This window comes from Lithobates pipiens, unplaced genomic scaffold, assembly GCF_037356315.1.
Source record: "Lithobates pipiens isolate NorthernLeopardFrog02 unplaced genomic scaffold, aLitPip1_a1.2 Scaffold_18, whole genome shotgun sequence".
NCBI lineage: Eukaryota > Metazoa > Chordata > Amphibia > Anura > Ranidae > Lithobates > Lithobates pipiens.
In genome coordinates, this window is record NW_027507758.1 from 37,279,459 (window position 1) to 37,304,178 (window position 24,720).

Below are 24,720 nucleotides of genomic sequence, written 5' to 3' on the forward strand. Positions count from 1 at the left end.
CTTTAAACCTGAATATTAATGCCTTGAATTAATGCTGTATAATTGCCATACAGGGATGTCTTGCAAAATGACTAGAGTTCGAAAAATTACCATCCATTAACCTGGGAATACGTTTTTAATTGCACATAGGTACATGCAAGGCAGCGATGTGAAGTGATCAGTATGTTAATTGTCAAGCTTTAGGCTGCATGTTTGAAATCACAATGAATTGTCATCATCAGTATCCAAGCATCAGCGAAGAATTAAAAATAAAAGGGAATAAAGCAGGGAAATAAGACAAGAAGGGCTGACATGCATTATGCTTTCCAATCACTGTTGTTTATAAGGCAACCTTTGGTAGCATAATGGCTCAATTCCAGATGAAATCACATGAACAGGCAAGCGGGCACCTAGGCAGAGGGTTCGTTCACTTAGAAGCTGCCAGGATTCTGTAGCTTAGCACATGACTGTTCTCTGCTGCTCTTCTCATCCCCCTCGACCGAATGCAGCATCCCTTCCTGCATTAGAGCATCAGCCATTGGCTTCCCCCAACACGTGACGATCGAAGCATTTTCTACCGTGTGTCTTTTTCTGCTTGCCAATCTTTGTGCAGGGCACTGATAGGCCAAGCTGATGCGCAGGCAATTTATCATCTTGATCTCCCACCGAGTCAGGGAACGCTTCTGTCACCCGTATTGATTTCAGAGGATGGACTAAATTTCCTACGATATCCATTAAGAATTAAGAAAAAAAAAAGCCATAAGCACGCAGTGTAGCCAGTCAGACATGGATATGAGATGGCACTGTCAATCGATTCAGGTAGCTTCTTCTCTCACAGCCGACACTGAGCCTAGGCTGAGCACTGCAGCATGGAGGGTGGTTGATGTGTCCTTTGCTTTTTTTTTTTTTTTTTTGTAGAAGTAAAACCAAATTCAAAGTGGGTGGGAGAAGCCAAATCACTGGCTAGTGCCGGTGAATTTCTATTTTCTTCACCGAACGGAGAGATTGCATGTCGTTAATATTAAAAGCACACGTCTGCATGTTCAATGTTTGCCTAGGGAATGCGTTGTGTGCCTACCTTCTGTGTCTTGTGTCACGAAAGACGGGGCTTTGTCTTTGTTTCGTCTTTGTCCAAGCAGCCAGAGAGCTGCTGCGTTCACGTTTTTCCAGCATGTCTCTTGCAAACACTGTACAGTAAATGACAGCACCAACAGAACAATAAAAAAAGAGCATGACCTAACGCAGCTTCAAGCATGTGATTGACAGTCTGTAATGGTAATCTAATTATTTTGGCAACCACAAAAAGGTCTTAATCCTTGACCATGACAGCATTTTGCTGTTTTTTTTTTTGTATGCTGTGTTTTTTAATGCATGCTTCTTCATGCAATGGAAAATGCCTTAAAATTTTTTTTACCTTTATAAACTTATGGTAGACAACATTTTTTAACTGTACATGTTATGATGATTTCATTGCTTAATGTCAGCTTTTTTAAAATTTTAATTCATATTTCTTTTTTTTGTTTGTTTGTTTGTTTCTAATGCAATTTTAATTTAATACCAACTATATGTTTGTTGTTTGTGTTATGCCCAAAATTTTCATTATGTGTCCTAAAAGCAGCAAAAAAACATTCTGTTAAAAATGAAAATGTATATTGCCATGGCTTAGCATCTACATAATACATCCGCTGTTATATAACGTTTCAATTATTCATTGATCTGGGTTAAACCTCCATTTTCTTTTTTTTTTCTTTTCTACTAAAGAAGAAAATATATATCAGAAAAAAAGACTAATAAATTATCTTTAATATAAAACAAACAAAAAAATGGATACAATAATGGTTAAAGCTTGTGAATCATTTGAGTATAACGAACAATAATAATTATGTTGATGGGAACACTCACATGTAAAAGATGTATATTCGTAATGAAGCAGAATGCGCCGAGGGTTGGAATGGACTTTAATGTGTCCCTCATGGTAACAATGAAAGCATTATCTAGTTCACGTATATGAACGAAAAAGAGAAAAAAATTGCAGAAAGATTTGTGCAAGTGGACTTTAATGTGTAAACCATGAGCTGTACTCAATTGATGCATAGTTTTCCTTGACATGCTTATAAAAGGTTAGGTATGTAATTGAATTTAAACCATAAGAATATTGTAGGAGTTGATGCAATCCTGTGTGATGCCTGTGTGATTGACCAACTTACATATTTTTTTATATCACAGTAAAAGTTAAGTGTATATATACACACACACACACACACACACACACACACACACACACACACACACACACACACACACACACACACACACATATATATATATATATATATATATATATACAAACACACATTTTTACACACATGTTTATTAGCTGCCCAGTGTTCATCTGGATTTAATAAAATATTGCCTACAGGATTCTAGTTTTTGTAAGCTGCATTTTATTAAAGATAAACTCTAAGGGGTTGATTTACTAAAATTGGAGAGCGCAAAATCTGGTGCATCTCTCCATAGAAACCAATCAGTTTCTGTTTTTCTTTTTTGTTAAAGCGTAATTGGACAATCTGAAGTTAGAAACTGATTGGTTACCATGCACAGCTGCACCAGATTTTGCACTCTCCAGTTTTAGTAAATCACTCCCTAAGGCCCCTTTCACACTGGGGTGGTTTTCAGGCGCTACAGCGCTTAAAATACAGCGCTGAAAAAAACGATCCCTTTCACTCCAGTGTGAAAGCACAAGGGCTTTCACACTGGAGCGGTGCGCTAGCAGGACGGTGAAAAAAAGTCCTGCTAGCCGCATCTTTGAAGTGGTGAAGGGAGAGGTGTATTCACGGCTCCTAAACCGCTCCTACCCATTGAAATCAATGGGACAGCGCGGCTATACCGCCGGCAAAGCGCTGCTGCAGCGGCGCTTTGCAGGCGGTTTTAACCCTTTTTCGGCCGCTAGCGGGGGTTAAAACCATCCCGCTAGTGGCCGTAGACCGCCACTAAAACGACGGTAAAGTGCCACTAAAAATAGTGGCGCTTTACCGCTGACAGCCACACCGCCCCAGTGTGAAAGGGGCCTAAGTTCACTTTAAACAGTGGCTTTTATTAAAAGCTAACTGCCAGTTTAAATCTCTATTGGTGACAGGAACTAACTATTGTAGTTTCTGTTTAAAAAAGCATCACTGCATTCTATGGATTGGTTAATTGTTGTTCTACAGAGTGTTGCCTCCATAAAAACTCAATTTCCAGGTATGGAAATTATGGGAACCCCACTTTCATCTCTCGCAAGGCAGTGCTCATGTGCTAAGTAGCTAATTACTAGACCTAAAAATTGTGTTGCACCAGTATAAGGGAGAGGAGACAAAGCACTTCCGGTGCTTTTGTATTGTTTCCAACCTTACTGGGGCCTTCAAAAGCAGACAAAGCCCATGAATGACCCCTTGCCAGCTAAGTCAATGATTAGCAAGGATGCCCTGGCCAATCAGTGGCTTTGCTGTGAATAAAGTGGAGAGTCAGAGAGTTTTTTTTTTTACTTCTGAAGGCCCTCATTCTGAACATCAATATGAACCATATATCCAGGAAAGGGGGCAGCAAGAATGCACTCTTATTCCTTCCTGTACTATCCCAGGCCATATTAACATTGACAACAACCTCCCCCCCTTGTAAAGCACCCTCCTCTTAATGTTGAGGGACAACAACCTCTTACCCACCTCCACATACCCCTAATATGAAGTGGGGGTAATAGTAAAGGTGGGGGGGACTCTTGGTAAAATATAAAAAGTTCCCTATATAATAAGTTGGTAATCGGATATCCACCCCCTTCCAAGGGAATGAGTACATTAACCACTTGCTTACTGGGCACTTAAACCCCCCTCAGTCCCAGACCAATTTTCAGCTTTCAGCGCTGATGCACTTTGAATGACAATTGCGCGGGCATACAACACTGTACCCAAATGAAATTTTTATCATTTTTTTTCCCACAAATAGAGCTTTCTTTTGGTGGTATTTAGTTACAGCTCGGAGTTTTATTTTTTGCTAAACAAACAAAAAAAGATGCAAAAAAATAAAAATAAATAAATCATGTTTTAATAGTTTGTTATAAAATTTTGCAAACGGGTCATTTTTCTCCTTCATTGAAGTGCGCTGATTAGGCGGCACTGATGGCTGCATTGGTGGGCACTGATGGGCTGCATTGGTGGGCACTGATGGGCTGCATTGGTGGGCACTGATGGGCTGCACTGGTGGGCACTGATAGGCATAGTTAAGGCGGCACTAATAGGCACAGATAAGGCGGCACCGATGGGCACAGATAAAGCGGCACTGATGGGCAAAGATGGGCACAGATAAGATGGCATGGATGGGTGGCACGGATAAGTGGCACGGATGGGTGGCACGGATGGGCACTGATAGGTACCACTGATAGATGGGACTGATGGGCACTGATAGGTGGCACTGATAGGTGGCTCTGATAGGTGGCACTGCTGGGCACTGATGGGCGGCACTGCTGGGCACTGATGGGCGGCACTGCTGGGCACTGATGTGCGGCACTGGGTCGCAGCACCTTTGAGGCAGATTGTGGGCACTGTGGGTGGCACTGTTGGTGGCACTGCTGGATGGCACTGTGGGTGGCATTGTGGGTGGCACTGTAGGTGGCACTGTGGGCACTATGGGCACTGATGGGGGGCACTGATGGGGGGCACTGATGGGGGGCACTTACTTTTATTCAGGATGGCACGGCGGTGGGCAGGTGGGCACTGGCAGGGGGCAGGTGGTCAGCTGTATTGCTGGCCGTGATCGGGACTGATGTCCCGATCACGGCCGCCGGTGATCGGCTTTTTTTTTCTCTCCTCGCGCTGTCAGCGCGAGGAGGAATAATAGCCGATTACCGGCTCCGTTCTATCACATGATCAGCTGTCATTGGCTGACAGCTGATCACGTGATAAGGGGTCGGGATTACACCTTAATCATTCCCATAAAATAGGTAAAAAAACACAACAGTGAATTTAAAAATTTAAAATAATTTCATTAAAAAAAGAATATATTTTTCAGCATCAGTCAAAGTAATCCATGTCAATCATGGATTGAATTTTCATTGCGGAAAATGGACTGCAGCACCAATCAGAGAGGCCCTGCTATCAGAAGACAATAGCAAACTGGGGAGAATTCCTCCATCCACCTCACTTGCTTGAATGGGGAATCCAGTTGTGTTTTTTCAATCAGCCTACTGATTGATCGAAAAAAAAAAAATCAATCTATGGCCAGCCTTACTTCAGCTGACACATTGCAATATCCCCTTACCACAACAGGTGCCAGCAGTCCTAAAAGTGCAACATGAGCCTTGCTACCGGCGCTAAATGTATGCATTGCAAATTTTACCTGAATAAGGTTGGCTGACATGGTCACTTGTGTAAAGCATTTATTTATATGGTATAATAAAAAAAAATATTTAATAGTTAATGCTGTGTAACTATTGGTTCACATTTCATATTGGAGCCTACATGAGTTTACCATCTAAAGTGTCACACCTCCAGGAAAATTGGTACAAGAAAAATACAGCATTCTGAGGGACATTTACACCATTAATTTGTATGCAGATTTTAAAGCAATGTTTTTGTATGTGTGGCATTACAATATATAAATTAAACAAATCATTTTTTAAGAATGGTTGTCGGTGTTTCCTACCTGGAGATCCTGCAACTATTACTTTTATTCCGTTGGCTTTTACATGCAGGTTGACAAGAATAAGCTACTGCCTCACGATTGGTAAGCCTGTTATGTCCCTGTAGTCTCATTGTTTTCAGTGCATGTCAGCCTGATCCTAAGCTCTACCCATTCCAGTACACCCTTCTGATGTTTGAATGACTCAAATGATTCATACAAAGGAAGAATGAGAGATGTGCATGTCACACAATTTTCAACTTAGAATAAAATATGTTTAAAAAATAATTTGAACTTAAAAAAGTAAATCTCCAGATATGTTGACAATTTTTTGGTGGGGTTGCCATACTTCCAAGAATATGAAGATTAAAGAGATGATTGGTTATGGCCATAAAAGCAAAACTGGGAACCTTTGAAGAAGCTTATAAACTGATGAGTTGTAACAGTTTCCTAATGTGTACAGTAGACAGAGTATCTGAAGGTCTAAGGTTTAAAGGAGTACAGGTGATAACAAAGACAATCTCAAAGGGTAACATGTATGCAGATGAAATAGTACAAAAATTTGGTAAATATATAACAGAATGAGTACAGGTAGGTAAGTTGTTGTGTTATGTTTTTGTGATGGCTTTTAGTAAAGACAGACTGAAGGCATCTGTGTTTTGAACCAAGTGAAGGATCAAGTGGAGATTAAAATGAGCAGGTATCCACATATGTAGGTATAAGCCATCTGGGGATATTACTGTGGGCATATTGCAGAGAACTGTGGGTTACCAACAAGGTATGAAAAAGTCGAACTGGAGAAACCGGGAACATTATACGGTATGAGAGTCCAGGGATTCAGTCAATTTTTACGCTTCTAGGGTCTTTGAGTCAGAGATCCCAGACCGTGTAGAATTTCTCAATGATTAGGTTAGCTTTAGAGAAAAAGTATTAAATTTTGAAGAGGTTGTTTAGTAAGACAGTTACATCTTGGATGGTCGGTGGTTGTATACATTTCCATTCTTAAGCTAATGCCAGACATACAGTAATAAGTATATGGGTATCTATGGTTTGGAATCGTCTAGGCCATGTGGAGATTGATAATCTGATTATAAGGTCTAGAGATGAAAGTTCGGCTTTCATGGGGATGATGGACTTTAGGAAATGTTGCACTTGTGTCCAAAAGACTTTAAGGACTGGGCAGTCCCACCATATGTGTAACAGAGTTCCTGGGTAGCCACAATTCCCCCAGCATAGGTGAGAGGAGTTGGGGTAGAACTTTGCAGTCTTGGTGGGGTAAAATACCAATGATGAAAGAGTTTTTGCAGAGATTTCCAGTGTGTAGTGCAATGGGAGAGCCGCAAGGGTAATGAGAGTGCTTTACACCACTGGTCCACAGATGGGGGGAGGGAGTAAGGGTATTCCATTTTGAAATTTGGTTTTAGGTAGATACTCCTGAGGCTGGAGAAAAGAGACCATAGATGTGCGAGATGCCTTTGAATTGATTGTTTGTTTCATAGAATTTTAACAGAGAGGTTAAGACCTTGTCTTGTGTGATCCAATGTATTTTAGAAAGTAGTGATCTGATCCTGAGGTAATAATAATAATGTTGAAAGGATTAGACACTATACCTAAAGTCCACTCTTTTGCACTCGGTGCCCAGTATAGGCTTAGGACGGCATTTAGGAATATACCTGATAAGCCGAACTAATGCAGGACTGCCTTCAATACTGCCATTGAACTCTATTGAACGCCTTCTCTGCATCCACACAAAGGAGCAGTGAAGGCGTTTGGGTGTGTCTACCCACTGAATAATGTCCACAAAATGTCAGGTCCCATCTGAGGTTTGCCTGCCTGGTATGAAACCAACTTGGTCTATGTGTATGAGATGGGGCATAACCGAGGATAGGTGGAGAGCGAAGAGTTTGTAGTAGATTTTTGTGTCTGTATTCAGTAATGATATGGGCCTGTAATTTGCGGGGGTATCTGTTGATTTGCCTGGCTTGGGGATGGTCACTATTAAAGCTTCCAGGAATTCTTCAGGGATTTCCCCCATGCCAGAGGTTGTCCCACTGCTCTCCCCTTTCAGAACGAGGGGTTAAAGGAGAGCTGGTCACTGATATTTGCGGTAAATCGCTGCCCTGAAGAGGATCACGGGTCTCAAACAGCCATCCCAGTCCGTGGCTAGCCACGCCCCCCAATGAGTCTTTTTTTTTTCTATGGAAGCTTACTAACTTTAGACACTTAGCATGGTTTGAATTCATATCACATACAAGAAATATTGCTGTGTTCTTCACTTAATTAGATAATAGGTTGGTAGGACAAGTGGGGCCTAATGCCTTGTGTAAAGCAGCTTTATACACTTTAAACAACAAAACATAGACCAAAGCATGAGATAAAGAAAACTCTTATTGGTACCTGCCTGGTCATAAATCCCAGATACTGTGGACAAATAAAATTCTCATTGACCTTGCATGATTGAGATGATATATCAGAGTAGCAGATGTAATTACGGATTCTATCCAAGGGCAAGCCTCAGGCATTATTCTATCAATAGCAGATTTTCTGTACACCTGCAGAAAAAAAGCAAGCCTTTGGGAAACAGATAGAAATTACACTGATATCATAGATTTTTATCATACAAAACTAGGCCATGGATATTGCTTGGAACAAACATTTTAAAATCAATATCAAGGATGAGATTTACAAATGAAAGTTTTTTCCTGTCTTAACAACATGGAGTTCTGTAAGCTCTCACATTTCATTTGTTATAGAATTAAAACTAAAAGACTATCAACTAGACCTGAAGTTTTAGGACATACATCAACATCTTTGCACATTTCTGGCAAATCTGGTGCAGCATAATATTCCACTTTGTGAATAACATTCATTGTGTTTTTGTTCTCTTGTAACTGTGTGGGCTCTTTAAATTTCCATTGGGTCCCACGCCCAGTGGGACATGGTGACATTTTTCTTGCTGCCAAGCCTTAACTGTTGACTCAGTAGAACTGTGTGTGTATGGAACTAGTCCAGATAGATTAAAGTTGTCCCCTAAATCAGCAACAAGGAAATATAGAAACATTTTTCTATATGCATAATAATCTCCTTATAAGTCCATACAGTCAGGGGAAACCTGAGGAAATAGAAAAAAATACTTTTAATCTACCTTCCTGTTTTACAATGTTAGGTCTAAAAACGATTGACGTTATCCAAGTTTGGTAATACCATTCATTTTTGGTAGATGAAAGATACTAATAATGTCATACCCTTTTGGTGGGTCCCCTTCGGCATGGCATGGGTTAAATACTTGTTTGGCCTAGGGGTTGATGAGTAAGGTTGGATATGCCCTGGATCGACTTTACCTATAATGAGTAGTAGCCAGGTGATATACTTACTAGACATGTGCATTCGTTTTCGTCCGAATGCATTTTCGTCCGAATTTCAGCTATTTTCGTTTTCGTTTTGACAAACGATAACGAAAGCACAAAATCCGAAAAACGAAAGATCCGACATAAATAAATGCTTTATTTTCGTTTTCATTGTTACAACAGTTCGATATAGAATAGGAGATTCGACATGACTCTGACAACAATCTGTGTCTATAGAACCTGTGGTCGAATGTGCCTAACCTTACCTCTATTAGTCCAAGATTATATAGAGAAAATATTCGACAGAGAAAAAAGATTTGACAGAGAGAAAAGATTCTGCAAGTTACTGTCCTAAAAAGTGTTTGGGGACCCGGGTCCTGCCCCAGGGGACATGTATCAATGCAAAAAAAAGTTTTAAAAACGGCCGTTTTTTCGGGAGCAGTGATTTTAATAATGATTAAAGTGAAACAATAAAAGTGTAATATTCCTTTAAATTTCGTAGGGGGGGGTTGTCTATAGTATGCCTGTGAAGGGGCGCATGTTTCCCGTGCTTAGAATTGTCCCTGCACAAAGTGTCATTTATGCAGGAAAAAAAGTCCTTTAAAATCACTCGCAGCTATTATGAATTGTCGGCTCCCGTAATACAGAGAACACTCATTGAAAGTCATTGATAAAAAAATAAATAAATAAATAAAAAAAAAAGCGTGGGGGTCCCCCAAATTCAATTTCCAGGCCCTTCAGGTCTGGTATGGATATTAAGGGGAACCCTGCCTCAAATTTAAGAAAAAATTTGACGTGGGGTTCCCCCTAAATATCCATAACCAGACCCTTCAGGTCTGGTATGGATATTAAGGGGAACCCCGCATCAAATTTAAAAAAAATTTGACATGGGGTTCCCCCTAAAAATCCATACCAGACCCTTTATCCGAGCACGCAACCTGGCAGGCCGCAGGAAAGAGGGGGGGACGAGAGAGCGGCCCCCCCTCCCTCCTGAACCGTACCAGGCCACATGCCCTCAACATTGGGAGGATGCTTTGGGGGTCCGTGACCCCTCAAAGCACCTTGTCCCCATGTTGATGAGGACAAGGGCCTCATCCCCACAACCCTGGCCGGTGGTTCTGGAGGTCTGCGGGCGGGGGGCTTATCAGAATCTGGAAGCCCCCTTTAACAAGGGGACCCCCAGATCCCGCCCCCCCCCTGTTTGAAATGGTAAGGGGGTACAAAAGTACCCCTACCATTTCACAAAGAAAGTGTAAAAAATGGTTAAATAAAACAAACACACTTTTGAAAAATTCCTTTATTAAAAATAAAAAAAAGATTCCAGCGGCGGTAATCCACTCTTGCTATCCAGCGACGGACGGTCAGCTCTCCATCGATGTCTAATGTCATCCAGCGCAGCGCAGCATCCTTCTCCAGGAAAAGTGAACTGAATTGTTATGCAAGGCTCACAGGCTCACAGGTTATGCAAGGCTCACAGTTTACCTTTAACAGTACTGTATGCAGAAATAAACCAGAATTTATGATTAAAATTAAAAGATTACAAGTTGCAGAAAAAAATTGGCAAGGGAAGTGGTCTTCAGCAGAGACTGGAGGAACTGAATATGGTCAGTCTTAAGGAAAGAAGGTAAAGGGGGGAAATTCATGAAAACTTTTAAATACAGTACACAAAGGTACTGAACACTTGGCCTTTTCTACCTTAAGACTGGCCATACATGGTCAAATTCCAAAATAATTTTCTTTTGAATATAAGAAAATTTGTGCGTTTTGTGATCCGATGGTGCCACCATTGATTTCAAAATTCAGCCAACCAAGCCTTTCACCAACCAAGCCTTTCACCTCATGTTGCTACAGAAAATAATTTTCGTTCCGGGACTTTCTATTCTTGCACATGCTCATATCTTTTTTGATTACATTTCTCACATGATTCTCCCATCATTGATTAGAAATTTTTTGTTTTTCAAAACATTTCCAACATGTCCGATTACCCAAATTTGATTGCCGCACAAAGAATCAGCTGTTGCTGCAGCCCATTAATGGTGTGAAATACGAACGAAAATTTTGAGATAAGATTTTCAAAAGAAAATTCTTTTGAAATTCGAGCCATGTATGGCCTGCCTAAGTCTTCTATGTTTCTAAGTTTCTTTGGCAAAATTGGAAATCCTGAAGTAAAAATGCCTTCCAATTTATGTAGACATTTGGGGAAGATTGGACATTTTTTATAAGTTTTCCTTGCAGCTATCTCGCCAATGATTAATTGAGAAGGACCCAAGGGCAAACCCAGAGGGGAATAACTCTCTAGGTGTTGGAATCCCCCAGATAAAGGCTGAGTCCATGGCCAAGCAAAGGGAAGTCTGAGTGGGAATGCTTGGTCTGCTGTCTACTTATTCTTCTCCAGTTCCGAAGCTATTCCACCACTATTCTTGGAACTATTCCACCATTGTTCAATTGGGAATGGGCTAAGGGAAAACCTATAAAGAAATAAATAATTTGACCTAAAAAAAACCTTGGGATCCCCCAGGAAGGGGCTGAGTTCATGGCCAAGCAAAGAAAAGTCCTACCTGGCATGTCTAACCTGCTGTCCACCCTCTCATCTAGGTTCTATCTAAAAAAATATATATAATTATGTGGATTATGATGACTAATATTACCAGCTCCATTTGACTTAGTAGACTGAAAGTTATAATAATGTGATAGCTAAGAGTATCAAACTCTCAAATAATTTGATTTATTGGTGTACTTTTTTTTTACATCATTATTGTAATTTGTATGGTTTTAGTGTATCACGTTCTCTGAAAAATCCATGTCTTTAGTATTATAGTATAACTTTTAGTACAGCCGCTTTTCACAAATCTCCAATGCCATGACCCCCTGTAAGAACACCTTTTCTTCTCTGAAATGTAATCTCAAATCCAGGACATGACCTTTTTGTCATACATTTGTCAGCACATTTAACCTTACATGTCTTCTCAAAGTAAGTAGACATGGGAGTTATTTATTCTGAATAACAAATAGAAAAGTGACATTGATTTCTTTGTTGAACCTGGTAGAATCTGCAGTTATCATTTACATACATTTTAACTTTATTTTATTTATTTATTCATTTATTTATTTATTTTATGCTTTCAGTTGCTGACATTTACATTTTTCACAAATGCAATTGTATTGACTTGCATAAAGTTAAACACTAGGCAAATAAAATAAACAAGCTAATGCAGTTGTGTAATCATGAATACATCATTAAACGCATTTGTTTAAATGCAAGCTGTGTAAGTACTTGAATTTGATCTAGCTTCATCCTCTTGCAGTTCTTGCACAGAAGGACTGGAAGGTCAGAGGAAGCAGTAGTACAAAGAGCCAATCAGTTTATGTGCTGACAAAAAAGCATGCTGATAGGAAGAGAAAGCCGGTGACCGAGAGATGAGCTCATCACTGTGCTGCTTCTCCTTTCACTGTCCATTAACAGGATAGGGTGGGTCGAATGGTGCTGGCCACCAGAAATCTCTTAATTAGAGTTGATTATGGTAGCAACCCCCCTGACGGTATTCCCGAGTCTGACTCGGGGTGGATTTTTTATACCAAGAGCGGTATCCCCGAGTCAGACTCGGGACTGCATCGCTGGATCCAGGAGGATGTTTACTTACCTTCTCCCTCGGATCCAGCGTTGTCTCCCCGCTGTACGAGCGAGCCGTGTCTCGCTCGATGCATTACATCGCCGATCTCCGTGCCCTGCGTGCGTCGCGACGCACGGGCACGGAGATCGGCGCCAAATTCAAAAAGTGAAACAAACAGTAAACATACAGTATAATGTAATCTTACAGATTACATTGCTGTATGTAAATATTTCACATCCCCGTTGTCCCTAGTGGTCTGCCCAGTGTCCTGCATGCAGTTTTATATAATAAAAACTGTTCTTTATGCCTGGAAACTGGAGATTGCCCATAGCAACCAAACTGTCACTGTACATCAAAAATGATTTTAGACCAGCTAGAAAACAGCGATAATAAATTAGAATCACTCGCAGAATTGAGCGATAGCGATTTGTGGGGAGATCCGTCATCAAATACTGAAAAGTAATGACAGTGACAATTCTGCAACTGAGCAAATTTCAGTGTTTTTGATTTGATTACATTATTGAATAATTTTTATTATTGTTATATTATTATTTGGTACAATTATTTATAATTATTTATTATATTATAATTTATGATTTAATTTTTAAAACTTTATCATACCCGGGATGTCTGCTAGACTCTGGTTTGGACAGATTTAAGAGAGTTATTCCTAAGAATTGCAGGACTACAATATAAAACGCCAAATTTTCATGCAAAATAATTGTACCGCTTTTAGCACCTAAAATCCGAAATAATCGTACCGCCAGGGAGGTTAATGGGCCATTTATGTTTATCTTGTTAGTCTTGTCTTAAAAGCTGCTTTGATTGTTGCAATGCAAACTCTGTTTATAAAATATTATTTCAATTCTGCATTTAAAGTGGTTATAAAGTAAAAATGTTTGTTTATCGTAAAATATAACTAAAGGCAAAACTTTTTTTTGTAGATTGAGTAGAGAGGGATTACAACCCCTATCTGTTTTTATTGTCTCTGTCCCCATTAAGGAGATTGCCCCTCTTTATTTGCACCTTTAGCATTAAAAGTGAAAGTAAAAGAAAATGTTGGGTTGTCCCCAGAAAAGTAATAGCGTGGATATCTTCCAATGGGGACACTAGTTCTGGTGACCTGGGGGCCCCTAAGGAATTCCCTTCATTTTCAGGAATTTTCTCTTACTTCCTGTTTGGCTATGGGACAGGAAGTGAAAGGAAATCTCCGAAATGGGGCAGAGATGGTAAAAAAAAATCTGACAGGGGTTATAAACCTTCCTTGCTATATCCAAAATGGAAAAAAAAGTTTTGCCTATAGTATTAAGATATAAAATAAAAAAAATACTTCTGTGTGCAGTTCCCCTCACAGCCCCCCTAAACTTACCTGAGCCCCATCTCTATCCAGAGATGTTGCACGAAAGACTTGGCCTCTGGGATTCTCCCTCTTGATTGGCTGAGACAGCAGAGGGAGCCAACGATCTGTGGTCAAAGTAAGTGAGCCAGTGAGGAGAGAGGGGGTGGGGCAAGGCTGAATGGACACAGGGAGCTGCGGTTTGGCTTGGGTGAACCCATAGCAGACCTCTTGCTGTGGGGGCACTCAACAGGAGGGAGGGGCCAAGAGCACCGAAGAGGAACCCTAGAAGAGGACGATCTGGGCTGCTCTGTGTTAAATCAATGCACAGAGTAGGTAAGTATGACATGTTTGTTATTTTAAAAAAAAACTAGACTTTAGTATCACTTTAAATAAAGCTTTAGTCAAAGGTTTGGTATCTCTTTAAATGTGGTTTGTTTCTTGTGTTGCCATCATATGCTTCACAAAGTCCACTGAGCTTATTTTAGAAACACTAGATGATGCAATAGGCAGCCCTCTAAACATGTGGTGTGACGCTTTTTTTTCTTTTCTTTTTTTTAATTTTAAACTTATTTTTGATGAAAGTGTTGATGCTGCAGATTACTGCATAAACCATTTTAGCTTAAAAAACATTTTAATTAGCTAACCAACATGTTTTATTTCAAAGCATTGCTTTCAACTTTTTCGCTTCACAAAGTACATGTTAATCTTTGATTAGGATTGTTTTTGTTGCTAATCCTTCATGTTTTCCCTTTTCTTAGAATGTTCACATTAAAGAACGTAATGAGGGATTTTTTTAAGGGAAATTTAAATGTTAAAATTAAGAACGGAAATATCTTGAAAGATGTTAAAAATACATATAAGGAGATATTGTTATGTTATTATAAACGATATATATATGATATATATTATATATGATAAGAGCTTATTGTTCAATACATTTGTGAATTATGGCTATTGAATCACTCACACTATCTTTTGGATGATAGAGAGGGGCATCAGTAGAATTCCTAGAGATCAGGAGATACAGATAGGGTAAATCTCACAGCAGTAAAAATCTAACAGAGGTTTTAACACTTCATACTGGCTTTAGATATACTTAAAGTGTTATTAAACCCACAGAATATGTCCGTCTATGCAGCATAGCATGCTTGTTATACTCACCCTGGAACTTAAGGGGTTAATCCTCTGCATTGTGTAAAAAGGCTGTTTGATCCTGTATGCACAGATCCTCCTGCACTGTCTATCTGGGGAAGGCCAGCTAACACAGGCAGGGTAGCAGACCTGAACGTGCTCAGTTGTGTCTTTTATGCTGGAGAGAACATTTACTTGTTCTCAGAGATAGCCAGGTCACATGATATTGACATCACCCATGTGGGCGTGTATACAGGCTGTAGTTGAAATCTCCTCCTACCTGAACTCTCAGCACTGGAGAAACTGTGTAGTTTATCATTTAACTGTGGTATACAGATCATCCAAAAAGGTATATAGTGGCAATATTTTAATGTAAAAAGAAGATTTATACACTGTGGGCACTGTGGGGGGATAAACTATTTTTATATTACTAGATTTAGTATCACTTTAAGGAAAACTGTCAGAATGCAATATCTCTATTTTCCATATTGCCGCGGATTGGCTGAAAAAAAAAAATATTGTTCCATATTAATATTTGGCCTGCAGCAATTCTTAGTGACCCCTTGACTTGACTAGTAAACCGAAGTGTCAACTGTGCTTTCAAAGTAACTCATAGCACAGTGCTTCCTAATGCAGATGCTGCCAAAAAATCCACACACTAAATTGGAGCTGATTTTAAAATTTTAGAGCAGGAAATTCTTGAGTCAATGTAATCGAATAATAAAATAAATAAATACATAAATAAACTTAGATATTTATTTTAATGCAGGCACTCTGAAATTACACAGTATAAAATAGTAAATGGATGAGCAATGGGGTTTATTTACTAAAGGCAAATAGACTGTTTATTCTGGAGGGGAGATTACATTTTGCAAAAGCATTTACCCCAGAGCTGATGAAATTAGGTTAAACTCTGCACACTTTCATCATCCAATTACGTACAAGCAAAAGGCTGTTTCCTTTTATTTTTCTCGCATGTGATTAGGTATTCTTTGCAAAGGGAAATTTCACTGCATTGACTGAGCTTTGGAGAAAAGTTCCAATTCCCTTGCAAAGTGAACAACATAACTGCCTTTAGTAAATCAACCCCACTGTGTTTTACCTGTGGCTTCTCCAAAGATTTCCTGCTGCTGTGCCAGGACCTAGGATTCTCCAAGACCTCTTGGTTTAAAGAGGAGCTCCAGGATCCTTCAGAAAAAAAAGTAAAAGTCAGCAGCTACAAATACTGTAGCTACTGACTTTTAATATAAGGACACTTACCTGTCCAGGGGTCCCAGGATGTCGGCACCCCCAAGCCGATTCTTCAATCTACTTTGGGTGCAGGCACCAGCATCTTTAGAAAGGGAAACAGGGAGTAAAGCCTTGTGGTTTTACAGCCTGTTTCCTACTGCACATGTGCAAATTGGGCTGCGCCTTCTGAATAGTTCTGCAGTCTTACTGCCAATCTTACCCAGAAGTGGGAGTGGGTACCTGTCAAAACCAGGTACCCTCCCCCCCAAAAAAAGTGTCAAATGGGGAGGGTGAAAACAAGCAGAGCTTCTCCTTTTGGGTGGAGCTTAACGCAAAAGCTTTAAGCTTTACTAGATTCACGACTCGATCTGTACATCTAAGATGAGAGAGGAAGGAGAAGCAATGAAAGGAGGCAGCCTTCCGTGCTGCAGTGCAAGGAACATGCTGATTAAACGTACAATTCGTTTTGTTCCGAATTTGTTTTTTAACTAATTTCGACAAATTAGTTCATTTGGAAATATCCGAATTAACAAAAGCACGTTTAACTAATTTTTCTATATATTTGTAATTGAATTGACTTAAATTTAATTTGAATATTCAAAAATTCGTAAGTTTGCACATTCGGAAATTCGTACATTGGTAAATCCGTACATTTGTAAATTCGTACATTTGTAAATTCGTACATTTGTAAATTAAATTCGTACATTAGTAAATTTGTGAATTTGAAAATTCAGAAATTCAAAAATTCTGAAATCTTAAATATTAATTAACTAATAATAACCTAACTATCACTAACTATTAAATTATAGGAATTGGAATTTCCTTTCAAATTTGGCTGTTTAATGTAACAAATACAATGCAATGAATTAATAATAATAAATAACAATAATAATAATAATAATAACAACGTTTTATTATTATTACTTGTTATTAATTTGTTCCATTCCATTTGTTTAGATGTGGCATTCGTTATTTTGGATAATTCGTAGCTTCAGATACATTTTTATCTGTTACGTTCACAAACAATCAAATTTGAAAGGAAATTCCAGTACCTATAATTTAATAGTTATTTCAGGTTTTCGGATTTTTGAATTTCCAAATTTCCGTATTTCCAAATGTAGGAATGTATGAATTTTACGAATGTACAAATTTACAAATGTACAAATGGAAGAATTTACGAGTGTACAAATTTACAAATGTATGAATTTACGAATTGCGATCATAAAGAATGACCCGAAAAATGAAAAAAAAAAAATGAAACGAAAATGAAGACATTTTTTGGCACATGTCTAATGCTGATAGGAGGAGAGGCCATAGTGAAAGGGAAATTAATTAATCAGTGTACTGCTTTTCCTTTCACTGTCCAGTCACAGGTTAGGGATAAAGCTGAAAGTGAAATAAAAGAAAATTTACAGAATAAGCAAGCCTGTGTTGTGTGGCAGAGCTGTGTAAATCTCAGGAACGGTTGGATAGAAATGCAAATATTTTGGTAGATAAAAATATGTATTTATCTTGGTATTTAGCTGTTTGCCTGGAGTTCAGTTTTACCTTTGTACATAATGTTTCTATGGATCGGTTACTGTCTCTTTTACAGTCTTCTTTGCAAATAGAAAAAAAAGTTGACTTTCTGTATTAACATTATCTGTCTAAACCGTGTATATGTTCTAAGCACATAAATCTGGCAGGCAATTCAATGTGCATAAGATTCCTTGACAAGTGAGAGGTTAATCCTGACAATTTATCTGATGGGTAGAATAATAAATAGACAAGAGGCATGATGGGTAGAGATAATGTAGACAAAGCTTCAGCGTATGGGCAAATACAAAGATAAAGTCACCCACTCTACATATGCACATGTTTGGGAAAACATAATCGTGTATTAGTATCAGTCATTAGAGGAAGATCATTTCGGAAAGCTGGTATCGATTTCTTGTGAATTTATAGGCAAGGTCAGAGAGTTGAAGATAATAAATGAGAAAAGATGCTCGGTCCTCCTTGTTGTCGGGATGAAGAATGTGTACCGTCTTTGATATAGTCATTTGTCAGTCCTATACATCATTCGGTCCTCTTTTTGTAACAGCCGTTGACTGTCTTGTAGAGGTAATCGGTTGTGAAGAGTGGAGACATGGAAGGGGAACGGGAAGTTGTGACGCAGAGAGCTGTAAATAGTATCAATTTAATATTTACAGCTATCTTTTTGAGAAGTTTAATGTTGCATGACAGCCTGGTGAAAAAAATGTAACTTTGTAAGTAGCACAGATCACCTACCTGCTTCCATTATGTATATAGAGGCTTTCTGAAAGTATCCTTGTTATCCAATTAAAATTCAGTTTATTGACATGGGGTACTTTTAGATAGCTTTGTAAGGTTACAGTGTTTCCCAAACCTAAAAAACAAAAAATGGGAAATGTTACAGCTTACCAGTTCTTAGATGTGGTGGCTCCATTCGCATTCTCTTTACTGTCTTTTTTTTTTCCTGCATTTTAAAGCGCAGCTCCAGGCTCCATCAGAAAGAAAAATGAAAGTCAGCAGCAACAATTACTGTAGTTCCTGACTTTTCATATTAGGACACTTACCTGTCAACTAATCCAGCAGTGTCCTCACCCAAGCCAATTTTTCAATCCGCCGCCATCTTGTATTCACAGCCAGTTCCCTACTGCAAATGCCCTTTGTGAATGCCCCGGCGGCAGGGGAAGGAGGAGAGGGGGGCGAACTTCTGCATGAGTTTGCCGCGGCAAAGTCAGCTGGAAGTGGGAGCGGGTACCTGTCAAAACCAGGTGGAAAATGTGGCAGTGGAAAGGGGGCAAATAAGTGAAGCTTCCCATTTTGGGTGGAGTTCTGAATTAAGCTGCCGATCCTGCCATTTACACACTTCCTGTCTTGTCCATACTTTAAATGCTTCAGCCCCGGAAGATTTGGCTTCTGATTGACCAGGCCACTTTTTACGATTTGCCACTGCATCGCTTTAACTGACAATTGTGCGGTCGTGCGATGCTGTACCCAATCAAAATTGACGTGCTTTTTTTTCCACAAATAGAGCTTTCTTTTGGTGGTATTTGATCATCTCTGCGGTTTTTATATTTTTTTGCGCTATAAACAAAAAAACAGCGACAATTTAAAAAAAATAAATTAAAAATATCCCCATTTTTAAAAAAAATATACAAATTTTTCTTCAGTTTAGGCCGATATGTATTCTTCTACATATTTTTGGTAATAAAAATCATAATAAGCGTATATTGATTGGTTTGCACAAAATTTATAGTGTCTACTAGTAATGGCGGTGATCTCCAATTTTTATCGTGACTGCAACATTATGGCGGACACATCGGAAAATGTTGACACATTTTTGGGACCATTGTCATTTATACAGCAATCAGTGCTATAAAAATGAACTGATTGCTGTAAAAATGTCACTGGCGGTGAAGGGGTTAACTCTAGGGGGTGTTCAAGGGGTTAACTGTGCTCCCTGCTACGTGTTCTAACTGAAGGGGGGAAGAGGTTTGCTAGGGGAAGCGATAGATCAGTGTTCATACTTTGTATGAACACACGATCTGTCTCTTCTCCCCTCAGAGAACCGGGATCTCTATGTTTACACACAGAGATCCTGGTTCTCGCTGTGTCACGAGCGATCGCGAGCGCCCAATGGCTCCGGGGGTGAGAAACGTGTCCCCTAGTGGCCACAATAAGGATCAACACAACCTGGCGGCGATTAACGCAGCCGAGCCATACTGCCGCAGTAAATCACTGGTCGGCAAGCGGTTAAGGGGTATATTTATAAAAAATAAAAAAAATCACTATGCAAAATCTCAAGCATTCCCACAGCTGTCATAAATAATCACCATATTTTGCCTAATGTGTTTATTTCCTATGATCAGCTCCACCTCATGGCCATAATGTGGTATTTCATTTGATTAAGGTATTTCAGGAAAATACCTCATTACGGCAGCTAGATAGGGCTGACAATTATAGGAAATATCCATTTGGGAAAATGACAGTGATTATTCCTAATGGTCATGCACAAAGTGAATTCTTTATAAATAGACTTCTAAGAGAGAGATGTGAGTGAGAAAAAGAAAGCAAGAAAGTGACCAAAACTTAAAAAAGTGCCAGTTTATAAATGAATAAAAAACAATCACCTTGTAAAATAAGCTAGGGGGAGGAGCAGCAACAGTACACTGATCTTCCCAGTGAATGGCTGTGCAGGAGGTGCCTGTCAGGACAAGTCATATCGTTGGAGGAGAGCACAGCTAGGGAAATGAAAAGGGTGAGCTTTTCTGCCTAATGTGGTCACAGCCTGAGTTCTCAGCACAGCTAGGGAACTGGCCACGCTATGCGTCCATGCTCAGTGTGGTCAGTTTTTAACAGGGAAGCATAGGGACTGGCAGGAACACCAGGGATTTCACACAAAGAAAGCAATGCAAAGAGAACAGGATAGTTTCTCATACAAGTACAGCAGGTACATATAAGGATTTTGAAATGCTGGGGTAACAAACACTTTAAATAAAATGTAACTGAACCAAAAATAGTATAGTTTATTTTTTAATAAAGAAAATAGATGCTGTTTCAAAAAACTGTCAGAGCATGTGTAGCACCCAGCTATCATGCAAGTCCAACATGGCACTTCTATAATGACCATGCCAAAGTGTGATGGGAGACAGTCAGGTATCTCTCTGCCAAGTGTTGCCAGTGCAGTATTTACCCCATTGGTGGCCATCCAATCCAGGAAAAAAAGCAAGTGGTCGTAACCCATGATTCTGTCATTACATGACTCTGAAGGAACCTGTCTGGAAACAGATTTATTACCTAAATTAGTTCTGCCATTTTTGAAGATGGTACTTGGCACATAAACAAATATTCGCTCAGAGGTAAAGTACGAGTTAAATGACTATTGTCATTAGTCACACACAAGTAAATAGGGGAAAGATCATGGTGACTGTACGCACTACTGCTTACATGAAAAATATTAATCTTCCGGTTAATTTGCCTTTACTATTTATGTTGAGCCATGAAATAAATACATTAAATAAAATGTTGGTATAAGGTTCTATACATTTAAAGCTGAACTCCGGGCAAACAGCTAAACACATACATATATGGCAACTCACTTACTTGACAAAATAGTTGTATTTTCGGGAATTCTCATGGTATCCAGCGCATGAATTGTTTTTTATTTCTGTTTTAAATGATTATTAAATTATTTTTATTGAATTTATACACATAAAAAAAAAAATCCACATCATTGCAAAGACAAATATAAAAAACATTCAAAGAAAAAACACAAAAACACAACACTGGATCTATCCCACAACATACTCCTTTTTTCAGAAGATCAAACTTTCCATAGTTCTCAGAGAAAGTGAAGAGTCCCAAAAAAGAAAAAAAATTGAAAGTTGAAAATATTCCACCGTCTCCCACCTCACCACTAGAAAAAAAAAAAAAACTACACCACACCCCCCCCCCCCCCCAACATATTATATTGGATGCTGTGAACAAACCAATCCTCCCACCCTCAAACTGTTTTCCTTCACCCAATTGTGTATTGGGGAATAATATCCCTTCCTCCTACCTATAATATTTAAATCCCGAAAAAAAATTTTTTTAGATATAGATCTGTGACCTTTCCCAACCCTTTTTATTTATTTTGGGGGAGGAGAGAGTCTATCTCTCTGCCTCCATTACAATCTCCTCTAAAAACCATGACCTATTTCCTACCGGTTATAGTTATTTATGAGCAGGAGAGAGTCTCATCTCTCTACCGCCATTACTATCACGGGGGAGAGGCCTCTAGATACTACCGTCACTCCACTTATAACTCGCATTAACCAGGGATTGTTTAAAATCCAACCAACTCTTCCAATTATTAACAAATCTCATTTCAGAATGTATAACTTCTTCCATAAGCCTTATTGTGTCTACCTCCCTAAACCAATCCTTTATCGTCGGTATTTTCTTTGATTTCCATTGTTTCGGGATTAGTGCCTTAACTGCATTCAACAAAAATTGGAGTGATTGCTGCTCTATATTTCTTCCTAGGGACCTCCATCGCATGAAACAAGCATTGCTAGGGGTCAAGTCTAATTTCAGTCTATATCAGTCCCATGAATTGATCTGTAGAATGAATGTGCCCAGTTGAAGCTTCGCCAATGACCAGACAATGACTGGACTGGGTAGACGTTTTCTAAAAAGGGAAAATAACAAGCATTTCTACCTTTTGGAAATTAAATATTAACCCCTTCCCACTCTACCCAAGTGTACCTTTAAAGTGATTGTAAAGGCACAAGGGTTTTCACCTTCATGCATTCTATGCATGAAGGTAAAAAAACATTCTGTGTGTAGCAGCCCCCCTAAAACTTCCCTGAGCCCTCTCTCGATCCAGTGATGTCCACAAGAGCCTTGTCTCTCCAGGGACCCGTACTCCTGATTGGCTTTTAGCAGCAGCGGGGGAACATTGGCTCCTGCTGCTGTCAATCACAGCTAGTGGGCCAATCAGGAGATGGAGGGTGCGGGACCGAGCCGCGGCTCCATGTGTGAATGGACACACGGAGCACTCCTGCTTGGGTGCCCCCAGAGCAAGCTGTATGCTGCGGGGGGCACCCAGCAGAAGGGAGGAGCCAGGATCCCCCATGTGGGACCCAAAAAGAGTGAGAATCCGGGGCTGCTCTCTGCAAAACCACAAAACCATATCGCTTTAACATAGCTTTAACACCTGGGGGGCAAAACAGACTTTCCAATCAATTTCCAATCAACTGTGTCACAATAGTCACGTGATTGGGATCTCCTCCTACTAGCTCCCAGTAGTTTCTAGAGACCGGTAGCTGCCTATGACCTGCTTTCAACACTGAAACCTTGGCCACTCATGGATGCATATGTGCACGTGTGTCTTTAAAGTCTACCCTCTTTTTCGCCACGCATATGTGTTATGTGACTTGCAAGAGGTTAACACACACAGATAGCACGATAGATAAGGAGAAAAATCAGCAAGCAGCAGGGCAGCAGCAAGTAATAAGTAGCAGAAGACACTGCTGGACCAGGGTTATTTTTTTCATATTTTTATTTTAGTTTTTTTGTTTAAATTGTACATTATACTCCGGTGGCTCACGGTTATGGTCCATTTGGCAGTCTTCTCTATCTGCCTACGTGTTGATACAATATATGACAAGGCCTGACTTTCGCAAATGTTTTCTGTAGCAAATGGCTCTCCACTGAGAGATATGGCACAGGGCATGCCAAGAACTTAGAACAATATGGAGGTCTCTTGTTGTACATTGGAGTCCCTCTATGAAGAGACAGCTTTACCTGCCAGCATTTTATGGTCCATGGGATGGTTGGTTGGTTGATAAATGTGAAACTAAATACAGGTGTGCTTAAATCCAGTATGGTCAATTTCATCAACAGCATAGCATATCTTATTGTATGTTCTTTCTCAGAACATCATAAAATGTTTTACTTAAAACAAAAAGAACTCACTTTTGAGCAATACAATCTCAATGTGATTTGTAATTCTTCATCCAGGTTTTTCCTGGGGAAAGACAAAATTCTGCAAGTAATAAAACAAGGTTTGAGAGAGCAACTCTTTCTGCCTGTGAATTTCAGAAGGACTACGTGACAAGTATATATGATGTTTAACCGTACTGGTTGCAGTGGAACATTTTCACTGAGCAATTTGGCTAATACATACAGTACTTTTGATCTACGACTTTGAATTTAAGATTCATGAGTAATGTCACCCCTGTACTCCTTGTCAACTATTTCCCGGGCTGACAAGTTGCCATGAGCGGTGGAATTTATCATTCCATGCAGCCCTTTTTTTTCTTTTTTTTTTTAAGATGGAAAAACAAATTTTCATCAGTAAAGCCTGCATTATGTTGTGCTTCTTAAGCACAGAGTTTAAAGAAATGTATAATATATATGTTAAGAGCATTATCATTATGTGTATTATTACAAAATCTACCTGATGGCAATATTTTATAGGATTTTGTCATATTTAAATGGTCTGTGTGCCATATTTTTTATATAATATCTCATATTCATAGAAGATCGTGGTTCACCCTCTAGTGGCATTGTCTAAGCCAGACAGTAAAATCAACAACCATGCAAAATGCAGCAAAATAGGTAAAAAAATAAGCCACTAATTAAAAAATTAGGCCCCAGGGTTTGAGTATCACTTGTGATTATAAGGCCATTTGTGAACACCTAGGGGGACAGAACAAGTGCCTCCAGCGCAGCGATCAATGGAAATTTTTCCTGCAAGCGATTCTTTTCTGTACCGCAGGGGGGAAGAAAGAATCAAAGCACTGCACATTCATCGCTGTTGCTAATGTGAGTCCCAGCTAGGGATGAGCTTAGCTATTATGAAAAAATTTACTTGGCAGAAAAATGTTGCCAAAATGTGAATTTAGTTTTATTTATTGAGCTGCTTATGGCAATTTTGATA

General features: G+C 39.3%; 1 protein-coding gene across 37 annotated transcripts in view; it reads left to right on the plus strand.

Annotated features, from left to right (window-relative positions):
- NRXN1 (neurexin 1) overlaps positions 1–24,720 on the plus strand; it is a 1,923,519-nt gene that overhangs the window by 1,834,011 nt on the left and 64,788 nt on the right. Inside the window, exon 1 of one of the 37 annotated variants that reach the window (XM_077485588.1) lies at positions 596–798. The exons of 35 other annotated variants lie outside the window; for them this stretch is intronic. In XM_077485588.1, coding sequence (XP_077341714.1) covers positions 766–798 — 33 coding nt within the window. In that variant the 5' untranslated portion in view covers positions 596–765. Of the gene's footprint in view, positions 1–595; positions 799–24,720 lie in introns of those variants that run through there. One more of the 37 variants, XM_077485589.1, reaches the window with a different exon arrangement.